The following is a 12,771-nucleotide window of genomic DNA, read 5'->3' as shown; positions in this document are numbered from 1 at the left end:
CTGACTTTAAAGTAAGAATGAGTTTTCTTTTCTTTAGATTCAAATAAAACTTTTGTTTCCGTCTTTCTGATCGTACAGTGGCGTTGTTGCCTTTTACTCCACCTGCTGCCATGAAGGCAGGCAGTAATATAATTACCTGTGTCTGGGTGTGTTTACTTGTTTGTTGTGTCAGCAAAACATCCCTATGGGTTCTTAATATACATCTGAAGACCTCATCAAGGTTCTGCAAAGACCACCCATGTTCTGGCAGATTATAGCAGGGTCAACGTTCAGACTGAAATGAGCCTTAAGAGTTTAAACACCACCTGATTACAACTTGAGTGATTATAGGTTACGAACAACATTTTTAGACATGGTTTTGTGCCTTTATAATAAAACAAAGCTCATTGGTAATACCTGTTGGACTTTACTAAATACTTTTAATTAAAAAGAGCTGTTTTCTTTTCCTTGTAGGTTGTAAAAACTACAACCTACAAATCCCCAGATACAAGCAGCTGTAATGAGCTTCCTCTGTAAAGCGACCCGGCTCACCTTTAGAGCTGAGGTGAGAACCTCCATCATCCGGGAGGAGCTTGTAGTAGAGTCACTGCTCCTCCTCGTTGAAAAGAGTCAGTCGAGGTGGTTCAGGCTTCTGATTATGATGACTCCTAGTTACCTCCTTTTGGAGGTATTCTGGGCATTTCTAGAATTTGTGGAGAGATTATATATCCTTCCTGATCTGTGAATACCTTGGGATCCCCCAGGAGGAGCTGGAGAATGCTTCTGAGGAGAGGGAGGTCTGGGGTTCCCTCCTGGACCTGCTGCCTCCACGACCCGACCACACATCACCACAGAAGGGTCAGAAGATGGATGGATGGATGGATGGATGGATGGATGGATGGATGGATGGAAAAAAAAATTCTGCTATTCTGACAACAGATTGAGAAACCTTGTGTGCGCAGGCTTCTGATCATGCTCTACATAAGAGAGAACACACAGTTTGGCAGAAGCTGGATGGTAAAAAGCTGTTTTTTAAAATTAATTGTAAAGCCTATGGGTAGAGAAACTCTTTGTGTGTGTGTGAGAGACACAGAGATCTCTATTTACTTCTCTTGAGATCCATAAAAATCATTTTTTTCCACATCCCTGCATACTGTTGTATCTTGCATCTTGAAGACAGAAATGTTTTGACAATAATAAAAGAAATGAGAAATATTCCCTAGATTAATTCCGTATTAGTTTAAGTCAAAGTAAACTAAACTAAAGAAGAAATATCTGAGGTTCATCGAGCTGCCACAGCCGCTGTCAGCAGCCTGATCTGTTTTTTTCCCTTTTGCATCCTTTTCTCTTCCTTTTTATGTTTGCTGTCTGTTTTCCTCGGTCTCTTTGTGGGTGTGAGTAGGTGTGTGTGTGCGTGTGTGTGTGTGTGTGTGTGTGACAGTGTCTTACATGATCCCTGGTTCAGCTGAGCATCAGCAAAGCAGCTCGTCAGCTCAGGCTTCCTGACAAGTTTCTGCATGATTGTTGTACCTCTTCTGTCAAGTAAAATCCAGGTTACCACCTAGAAAAAGTTCCTTGACTCAAATGTACAAATCTCCTGTCATTTTATTTACCTTCTCTGCCTCCATCTCCTTCAACATGGTAATTAACTTTCACTTCTCTGTGTGATCTTGTGTTAAAAAAAAGTCTGATTTCAGTTTAATTTAGATTGAATATGCCATGACAAACTTATTATTCATTAGATTTTTTGTTATATATGGTTGCAGATGTTGCATTTAGCCTAAATAAACTGTTTGTATATCTATAAATAATTTTTTTACTTTATAAAAATTTAATAATTACTCGCCTTCTTCTCCCAAAAACCATGCAAATAATTGCCAAACCATGTTCTCGTGCTGCTGTTTACAGAAAACTAAAAATCAGGTTTCCTTCCTGACTTGATATGATGTACAACTTGTTGTCTGCAAACATTATTTAGTCCAATGAATTTACTGACTTTTATATGATCTTTTTTTGATATCCTGCTTAGATCATCTGCTTCCGGCAGCTTGATGCTTTATCTTTAAAATAGAGCAGGTGGATTTATTAGCTTTGAATGCGGCAGATGCCAAGTCGCTCGTGGAGTGCTTTTGTGTCACATTACAATTCAGCCGGTGAACTCAGATGCATTCCCAGAGTGGTAACAATTAACAGTGGTAGCTGTCACACATCAATAAAGACTGACAGTTTAACATCCAAAGGGCAACATCAACTATGTAACTTTAACCTATTTTTCTGTAATGATTGTGAACACGCATGCTTGTTTTTTCCTTCTACATGACTGACAGTGTATATGGAACCAGTATGTGGGTGTAACTCTGTGCATTTTGTATTTATTTATTTTTTATTCAGGTTTTATGTGGGTGTAAATGTCTGTATTTTTACCTGTCTCTTTGAATTTACAGGAATCATACAGCAAACTTTGTTGTACTTTGTGCAATGGCAATAAATTTTACCCTTAAAAAACACCTTCTGGATCTTCAATAAACTGTTAAACTTGAATTGTGTCTCTTAAGTATAGGTATGTTGAGAAATCATGGAGTTGTAGCCATTTTGTCAGCTCTTTAAAATACCATAATCACAATCTAATGCAATGTTGAGTTATCTCATGTGAACTTGCATGATCTGTTAGTGCTCAAAATATGTGTTGTGAATGACTGCCAGCTACTACCACATCAAATTTTAGGTAGATGTTAAATTTAGAAAAATATAAGATGCCAAAGATGACAGTGGATAATAAATGAGCTCATGTTTTTGAAGCCAATTATATAAAAATAAAGCAAAACTAATTCATAAACAAACAAACAAAACCACGCATTTTGATATTATTTCTAAATAAAAAACAAACTTCCTTTAAGTAGCACATTTATTCTACAGATTTACATTTTCAAATTAAAGTGAAGAGAGTCAGATGTTAGCAGAAATGTCTTTAACAATTTTACAATTTTACATGCAGCCTAATTTAACAGTTATGTCTCTGGTGAAACATTAAATACTCGTATTTCAATAAAAATCACATTTTTGTTCTGTCGACGAGCGTAACTGTCAGTTGTGGAACCTAACTGCGCGGAAGTTTGTTCCTGCACGGCCGTCTTTGGGGAAACACCGTTCTCTTCCGGGTACAATTCACAACATTAGCGAATCAGAGAGAAGCTAACTAATTTTCATACCCCCTTGGTTAATAAATGTGAACGCAGTGTAAAGATTTACCGACAACAATGATTCCTTACACGGTCAACATTAAGCTGGCGGCTCGGACGCTGACAGGAACTCTGAATTTACAGAATAAAACCGCCGTGGACTGGTGAGTTCTGCTCCTCCGACACTTAGCATCAATTAGCTGCTTCTTAATTCAGTCCTAATGACAAACGCGACGGAAAGATGAGCTTATTTTTATCGAAGGTGTTTAACAAAATATTTTTTTTAGTGCTGCATGAATGATACCAGTGTCAACAAATGGTGACAATGCAGTAAAACCGTTTTACAAGGCACTTTGTGTCATCATGTGATGAGACATTTGGTTTGACCTGATTAAACTCATTAGGATTTATTCTTTTCTGTCAGTAATTAAGCAGAGGCTAAATGTGAATGTGAATTAATTCAGGCTGTTTCTAAAGGGTCTGTTATTTGTAAAATAAGTGTAAATTGCGATGTAAGTAATTCCCATATGTTTTGTTTTTGAACTGATAACACAGATGACAGATGTGTGTAGTTATCTAGTTTTAACACCACAAAAAATAACTTTTATTACAAAATCTTGTTGTGGTTCATTCAGAATCTGGTTTGTTACAAATGTCAAACATAAGATAGAAGCCCTCTGGTTGCATTTAAAAAGAAAAACATTACTAACCTTTTAGACATTAGGGATGAAATTATCTTAAAACTTAATTAATTAAATTTAATTATGTGATAATGGTTCAGATTAGAGTTATTTATATTGTAGCCAATGCAGACTCTCTGTTTGATTCTTCCATTTTTCATACAGCAAACAATCACAATTACACAAGAACATTACAGTTATTGAAATGTCTTCTTGTGTAACAATAATGCAAAAAGGAAAATACAGTTTTCTACGGTATTTTCAAGGTTTGACCAAAATGGCTGCAATTTCTCTACAAAATCAGAAAATCTGAATCTAAAACTCTGGCATGAAAGGAGATGGGTGATATGCATTCCCTAAAGGAATGCAAGGCCTTTAACAGTTTGATGTTTTATAACAGCACAGGTTTTTAAATTTTAATTTTAATGTTTTATTTCATAATACTTTCAGTTCTTCTTTTGCATAGTTACTGTTGAGGGAAAAACTCTTCTAGTTACATTACAAACCTAAAGAAAAAATATGAATTCACATGTTTTTCACATGTGATCCCATGTGGAAACCCATGTGAGGACATGTTGAAAATGTTTTGTGCAAAGCTTATATATGACATGTGAAAATGTGATTTTTATTCACGTGGTTTTTCCGTGAGGACGTTTTTAAAAATCTGGTTGTGCAAAAAGCAATAAATTAAATTTTTGCTGCTCATTGTAAAATTGCAAAAAAGCTTTCTGTGAGAGCTCTTCATCCTATTTAAAAATAATACATGCTGACTTTGTATAAGTGCAAGAGAAGGTTCTTGGCTTTTATTTTATTTATTTCTTTTAATTAATCTGAAATACTGAGCCGGAGAACTGGGATGATGCATACTGACAGGAAACCTTGGGCTTTGCTTCGCTACACAGGCTTTCTGTACGATTTTAATAGCATTGAAAATAGTTTTTATCACATAAAAAACACTTTTAATAATCGAGGTTCAACTTTTCTGAAAGACTCCAGACCCTGACAATGATTTATGGTTATATAAAAATGTCATTTATTTATTTGATTTCATGTTTAATTCCTTTGTTTTAAAATGTTTTTTTTATCTTTTGTGTTCACAAGTTTTGTTTTCACATTTGGTTCTGTTGCACTTTAATTTGTGCTGTACTGCTATTACAAAATCCCTTTAACTCTTCTGTTAATTCATTTAAATTTAATTTGATATCGGTGCTTGTGTTTAAATTTTTGCCTTTTCTCCAAAGTGCTTTGACTCGCACTCGTGCTTGAAAAGTGCCATTAAAAAGAGGCATAATTGATTCTGTTTGGCTGTTTGTTGCGGTGTTACTCACAGGGTGGACCAGGGCCAACATAAAAGTGATTAACTTTTAGGAGCTGAATTTTTTTATCACCCTTGGAAGTATGCACACATTTGGAAAGATCCTGAGCACAACAATTGCTTTAGCTCTGTTTGACGTTTTTAAATTAGACGTCGAACTGATTTATGATTATGGTGCTGTTGAATGCACAGCAACAGATGGTAAGTTGGATACCAGCGTGGATCGGAGGGCAGTAAACTGGAATACATGCACTGTTTTCAAGTAATGCTTCATTTCCAAAACAGGTCATTCAAACTTTTACAACTATTAACAGACATAAAGAGACGGTTCACATCATTCGAATTAGTGTTCTGTGGAAAGGTTATGAACAATTAATATCTTACTTGTTGTGGATAACTCTTTGAGCAGCTTCAGTTTGGAGAAATAGTTTAATTCTGACTGGATTGAGGAGCTAATGGCTAGTCTGAGTTCGGCCGAGGTCAAAGTGTTTGTTTCTTAAAACGACTCCAGCCTCAAAATTTCATATCACTCTAATTATTGCCATCAATTTTGCATTATACGATTATTTATATGGAATTTAATAATTATGTCAGGCACAAAAACCAGCAGCAGCTAGCTGTAGCAGCCTGAGGTCCTTGCTGCACGAGTAACAAAATATTTCTACTGAAATAATTGTGTAAATTTCAAACAGGCTGTGTGGTTGCAAATTTCCAGGAATCATCGATGTTGGAAACTTTCCACTGGAAAAAACAAAAATTTATGGGAATAAAACTGTCATTTAAAGTACTGAAGGTTACCCCTTAACAGGGGTCATCCATCCATCCATCCATCCATCCATCCATCCATCCATCCATCCAAATTGACTTCCCATTTACTGGATTTTTCTGCCCCTTTGCAGCCCTAATTGGCTGCAACGTAAAGATTTATAAAAAATAATGTTCCCATGAGCTGCTGAGATGTTTTTGAGATTGCAGAGGGCTTCACTGTAACAAGGAAACATCCAATCAGTTGTGATCGACTCACAGGTTCTGTCTGTACGGACTCTGTGTGCTCAGTCACATTTCTTTGTCTTCATCTGTTTGTTTTGCTGTCTGTAGTAGAAAGGACACTGGTTTGTATTACATGTCTTTATTCACTGTTTTTATATTGCCTCCCCTTTCCCTCGTCTTTCATATCCTCCAGGGGCTGGCAGGGTCTAATAGCTCAAGGATGTCACTCCAGCATCCTCATCATCGATCCAAAGACGGCTCAGACCATCCAGGTGCTGGAGAGGCACAAAACAAACGTGGTCAAGGTCAGTTTTAGAAACTTGGTGGCAGCTTGTATCTGAATTCAGTTACGTAATGAAACTTTTCATTTTCTGGTTACCCTCCTATTTATTGTCTTTGGTTATTTTTCACAGAATTTGTTTGTCAGACAAAACTAAGAACAAAAACAGGAATAGAAAAGCTGCAAATGTTTCAATATTTATCCTTGAGTTAACTTTAAATTGAATAGTTCCAAATTACTGTTTTTTTTTCTTTCATTCAATTAAACATCGAGTGGTTTCAGCTTTCCTGCAGAAACCACAAATGAAATTTGATGTTTGTTGGAGAAAATCCAAAGTTAAGAAGGAAATAAGTAAAAATTTAATTTAAAGTTGGCATGAACAGTTCTGATTAATAAAAAACTGAACAACTGTATTAGTTTTTTCTGTTTACATACATTATAATATATATATATGTATGCAACCAAAGCTCTTTTTGGGTGTTAGTTTTATTGCCTGCTGTGCTTCAAATCAACAGATAAATGTTTGAAGCATAATCGTCATTTCTGTAAACCGTCAGTGCATTTATACATGTCCTGTTTCAGGGTATTTGTTAATCCATCTGCTGAATAAGTTGTGTTTTGTGTGACTTTGAGCCTGAGCTCAGTTCTGCCTCGCAGTGTAAACCCTGCACTGATAAAGGTTGTTCCTTCACTGATGGAGAGTCCCTTGTGTGTACGTCTGTGTGTGTTTGTGTTTTGTCGAAAGGTAAATAATGGGCAATAAATTCTCCAGTGATTATCAGTGCTGGGGCTCAATCCGCGGCTTTCATTCCTCTCTCCAAAGCAACCAGTTTGCACGTTAATCTTGTAAAGCACTGCAGGCGCAGCAGTGGGACATTCCTCACCTCACAGCGTGACATAAAAAGCTTGCTGGGGGGGAGGTGAGAAGCAGCTGTAATAAAGAACATGTCTGCAAAAAAGCACAAACATAACCCATAGTTTAAATAGGAGCTTGTGTAAATAATCATTTTCATGCTGCGACGTGTTTCTTTCCTGTAACACCTTCATTGTCATTTCTAAAACTTCCTTTCAGAAAATCGTTTAAACCTTTTGTTGATGAATGCAGAACGTCTCATTGAGGAAGTTTTCAGAATGTCTTGAAACGTTCGCAGGGTTTCTCAGTTTCCTCGCTCGAGTCTCAGAGGCTTGCAGTCTTGTCGTTTGGAATTTTGAATATTTTCAGGAAATTTGTGTCAAAGGTTTGAAGACAATCAAACTTTTGTTCTGCAGCTGAAGACGTTTCGCTTCCCATCCGAGCAGCTCTCTCAGTTCCTCCTCGGATGAGAAGCGAGACATCTTCAGATACAGAATAGAAGTCCAGTTTTTGTTTTTAACCCTTTTTGGGCTTCTCGAGTTTGTCATGAATCTCCAACACGTCTCTGAAGTGCAGACTTTTACACCTGAAGAGGAGCTCTCTTCTGACAGAGAACATCTCCAGGTCTAAAAACCACGCTGACGATCAATAAGAATTATTTAAAAGGCTGGTTCAAACCTGTCTTCATTTAAGAAGTGTCCTCCAGTGGATTAAATTATAATGAGGGGGCGCTGTCCTCAGGCAGTGGGGACAATATGTGCCTGGTCGTTTTGTCGAGGTGTAATGAGACACTTATCTCCCAAGAAAAGTTTTTTTTTCCACTGACTCTACTGGCTGGTGTATCTCCTGAGTCTCTCCAGAGTTTAGAACAAAATCTCAACCATGCGTGACCTTTGACCTTCTCATTAATGCCGTGTGACCTTTGAACTCAGGCGATCAACTCATTTACACAAGAAACCAAGATAAATAAAAATAAATACTCTTGCAGGAATATGAAATAAATGTTTCTCTATATGTTTCATTTGCTGGTCAGAACAAACAGAGTTAAACAGAAATTGTTTTTTTTTTTTTAAATAAAAGACTTATTTATTTCTTCTGTCTTTCTGTTTTATCACCAGTTTTAACTTCTTTCTAATGAAAACATTTTACCAAAACAGCTTCAAAAGCCTCCATGAAAAACAGTCCCAAACATTTAACCTTAAAATTACAAAAGAAATGATTATATATATATATATATAAAAAAATTCAGGCAGAAAAATCTGAATTGTGGAACCGACTGAAGGGGGACATTAGAGCGAAAGTCCTCTGTGTTATTTCAGTTGAACACAGATAATTAAACAGCTTCTGTGGAGAGCGGAGGGGGTTTCAGGGTTAAAGTCTGATCCACTCTTTTCCTCTCGATTCAAATGGATTAACAGGAGGTTCAGACTTTGTTTTCTCAGCTTCAGAGTTGACAAATGACCGTGTGAACTCGGCATTAAGTCTGTTCTGTTTTAAATAAATGCGTGGCAGACTCTTCCTCTCAGCATGTAGCTGCAGGAGGATCAAGGAAAGCTGCCTCCACATCACGGCCCGCTGCACGACCCCCGACCTCTTTACTCAAACTGCTGCCACGTGATGAACTTAAAGTGATGGAGACATCTTCAGTTATATAACAACCAGAAAAAGTCATGAGACGGGGGTTTCTGGGATTCGCAAGACAGTTTTCAACCTGATGAGAAGTCTTCTTTCTTCTGACATCCCTGCAGTTTGTAAACCGTGCATCCGAAAATAAGCTCAAAAACGGGTCCCTCAAAACACGGCTGCACGACAATAAAAGATCTGCCTAACTAGTCTCCAACGTTCGCAGCCCAGTGAGATGCCTCGTATGAGCAGCACGCCTTTAGTCTAAATCTCATTCTGAGTTTTGTGCTGGCAGGTGAAATGGTCGAGGGAAAACTACTACCACAACCTGAGCTCGCCGTACTGTCTGCGGCTGGCCTCAGGAGACGCGTCGGGGAAGATCATCGTGTGGGACGTGGTCAGCGGCACGGCTCACTGTGAGATCCAGGAGCACTCCAAACCTATTCAGGGTAAGGAGCTTCAGAACCACGAAGGCTTTGGTTTTTCGGACATTACAGTGAGCTGTTTGTTTTTCGTTAAGATGCTGTTACTTTTACGCACCATGCCTCCGTCCACCTTATCCTCTCCTTCTGTCAGATCTGGAGTGGCTGTGGAATCAGGATGCCTCTCGTGATCTCCTCCTGGCCGTCCACCCTCCAAACTACATCGTTCTGTGGAACGGAGACACAGGCGCCAAACTGTGGAAGAAGAGCTACGCTGAGAATATCCTCTCCTTTTCCTTCGACCCCTTCGATCCCTCTAACCTGGCGTGTAGGTGACACCGCTCTTCTTCTGAGAGAGTTAGCAATAAAAGCAACTAACAACTAAAGCAGCACCCTAAAAACCTGCAGTCTGTCATATTTATCCCTGCATTGTTACCTTTTACACAGTACTTGTTTTTTTAATGCAGGGGTGTCAAACCCAGTGACGCAAGGGGGCCAAAATTGAAAATCTGGTCCTAGCCCAGGGCCGATCACGATCAATATTTATTAAAAATTACATAAATTAATTGGTTTTAGATGTATTATGTCAAATCATTCATATAGAAATATCAATGACCTTTTCCCAGTTACAGATTATACAGAATTTAGAGCAAACAGACTTTAATGAACACAGACAAATAGATCAAACTTCAAAAAGCTCATCATTAGCAGTCATTTCTTACGCCTCACTCAGCTTTTAAATGAATTTTTTAACATTAAAATAGATTTTTTTTTAAAAAGCCATCAACAAAAACCTGATCATACAGAAATTAAATCTATATATTGTTGGCTTCAAGAGAAAACGTCACTAATTAGGCTCAGTTTTTTTAAGCAAAATAAGAATCAGAGACTTGATCTGTCCCAGACTGGAGGGCTGGATGAGATGTTACAGAAGGCCGGATCTGGCCCGCGGGCCTTGAGTTTGACAAGTGTGTCTTACATTAACTCACACAAAATCATATTTTAAATGAGAGTTATAAAGTTATATTTCTATGATTTATTATTAAAGTTTCTTTCCGTGTTCTTGGCAGTGTTGACCAGTGAGGGAATCGTCTTCATCACAGACTTCTCCCACTCCAAACCACCAGGCAGCACTGGGAAAAAGGTCTACATCGCCAGCCCTCATGCAAGCCCGGCGCACACCAAACCGGCTCCTGCTGCTGCTCCGGCCCCGACTGGAGCCAAAAAGGCCCTCAACAAAGTCAAAGTGCTCATCACTAATGAAAAACCCACGTAAGTGCCACTCTTCTTTCCTAATTAGACCTTTTCTTTTTCAAATAAGCCGTTTTGTATAATCAGACCACCATTTTGTTTGTCGCAGTCATGGGGTCAAACGGGATAAAAAGACAGAAGTAAACCCAGCAGCATAAAAACAAGCTTTGCATTTAATATTATATACAGGAGGTTTCTTTTGTAGTTTTGATATTAGGTTATTTAGGTAGTAAAAACAGCTAATTCTGGTATTTTTAAGGTATATGTTGAAAACAAAGAAGACTTAAGATTGTTTTCTTTGCTCCTGTTGAGAGTGATCAGTACCGATCAGCTGTTTCCATCTCCCCGTCCTCTGAATCGTCCTCTCTTCTCCGTATATCAGCTCTGGAGATCTCCTGCAACCTGGGCTGCATTTTAATTCTGCTTGTTTGCAGCCGAGCCCCGTCAGCTGATTGAAGGATGTGGCTGAGAGTTAAATAACTGGAATCTTCATGAAGAATTCAGCTGCAGTCTCTTAAAAACGGCAAAACTTGACCAAAGGGCCTTACAGTTCAGTCCGACAAAAAGTTAACATAAAGCTATATTTGTTGGATCTCATATTCGTTGTTTTGACTATTTTCTCTGCTTGACTTCATGTGCTTAATCTGATCCTTCAAAGTTTTCAGCTGCGATCGATTCGCTGCAGTAATAACTGTTTAGCTTGTTACTGAATTTGTTTACATCATTGTTAAAATCCTACATCTCGTTGATGTTTTTATGACATGGTTATTTTTGCTCTCGGAGCATTGATTTCCAGCTTTAACGAGGGAAATCAATTAAAGCAAGCCTTAAGGTCAGAGCTGCTGGTGGATCCAGTCAGGGGTCAGAAAATGAAGAAGCTGCAGAAGAATAATTTAATCACTTTTCTGATTTTATGGAACGTTTTTTATGATCTCACAAGAAAGAGCGACTAACTGGTAACAAAGAAAAGCGGCAAATGGCACTGATTTCTAAAATAACCGCCCAAAACGGCACTCATCTGAAGGGTTTTATCTTACCGCTGGAGCAGTCGACAGGCTTATTTATAGGCAGCGATGTCTGAGACTCTGTTCAACCATTTTGTCTTTATTCTCTCTTTTCCTGTGCTGTCCTGCCCTTTTCATTCTTTGTGCATTCTATTTGTGCTTGACATATTTCCTCCTCTGCCTTCTCACTGTGTAATTGCTCAGTAAAGTGCTGTTTTTTTTTTGCTTTGTGGGTGGGTTCTTCAGGGTTTATCATGTTCTGTGGTGAAGTATCTTCAGCTGTAGCTTTGTCGTCTGCTCGTTGATCGATGGAGGAATATGAACAACATTTTGTTCTTTCGCTCTGTTAACAGAAACCCACTGAGGTTGGTACATCCTGCGCAGTTATATCTCATCAGGCAGCCGTTATTTAAATGTTAGCCTGCACAGATTGGGTCTTTTTATCGCCATGAGAGAAAACAGCTTCACAGCATTTTGCTGTTGACAAACAAACAAACATTTCCACAAACAAAAACGACGAGAGAAATAACTTCCTGTAAAAACGCGGGATGAAACTGAGCGCAGAATGACGAAGAAGAGTTCGAGCTAAAAGAAGCAAAAGGCTAGCTGAAAGTTGAAAGTAGCTCAAAGGTAAATATAGCAAAACAGTAGCTAGAAACTAAAAATATCAAAAGGAGAATTAGAAGTAGCAAAATACTAGCGACAGTCTAAAAGTCACAAAAAATGCTAGCTAGAAGCTCAAAGCAGCAAAAGATTTGTTAAAAGTTAACAGTAGCTAAAATCTAAAGAAGTAAAAGACTAGCTGAAAGCTTAAATAGCTTTTTGCTACTGTTAACTTTTATCAAATCTTTTGCTGCTTTTAGCTTGCTTTTAAGTAGCTTAAGAATGTCTCATCTTTAATCTTCTAAAGTTTTTCCATCCAAACAGCTCAGATTAGTACAAAAATAAGTCTGAGTTTTATTGGGCTTCAGAGAGGAAAGTATGCTGGTGTAGATTCTCAGTCATCCAGGCCATGGTAAATTCAAAAAAAAAAAAAAGGTTAAAAAACAAAAACAACTGGACTTCTATTCTGTAGCTGAAGACGTTTCGCTTCTCCTCCGAGGAGCTTTCTCAATTCAGAAATAGAGAGTGTGGAGTTGAGCTTTTAAAGCTGAGATGTGATGTAAGCTGGATTGCTTGCAAATTGTTCTCACTC

The 12,771-nt window shown here is 38.1% G+C and overlaps 1 protein-coding gene across 1 annotated transcript in view; it reads left to right on the top strand.

Moving 5' to 3' along the window:
• Positions 1-3,096: 3,096 nt before the first annotated feature.
• Positions 3,097-12,771, top strand: part of wdr11 (WD repeat domain 11) — a 62,207-nt gene continuing 52,532 nt past the window's right edge. Inside the window, exons 1-5 of the mRNA XM_017424298.3 lie at positions 3,097-3,322; positions 6,337-6,448; positions 9,195-9,348; positions 9,476-9,649; positions 10,392-10,593. Of these exons, the coding sequence (XP_017279787.1) occupies positions 3,237-3,322; positions 6,337-6,448; positions 9,195-9,348; positions 9,476-9,649; positions 10,392-10,593 (728 nt within the window). The 5' untranslated portion in view covers positions 3,097-3,236. The remainder of the gene's footprint in view (positions 3,323-6,336; positions 6,449-9,194; positions 9,349-9,475; positions 9,650-10,391; positions 10,594-12,771) is intronic.

The sequence above is a fragment of the Kryptolebias marmoratus genome, linkage group LG22, assembly GCF_001649575.2.
Source record: "Kryptolebias marmoratus isolate JLee-2015 linkage group LG22, ASM164957v2, whole genome shotgun sequence".
NCBI classification, from domain to species: Eukaryota; Metazoa; Chordata; class Actinopteri; order Cyprinodontiformes; family Rivulidae; genus Kryptolebias; species Kryptolebias marmoratus.
The sequence above is the reverse complement of the archived record's forward strand: the minus strand, read 5'-3'. Positions and strand labels throughout refer to the sequence as shown.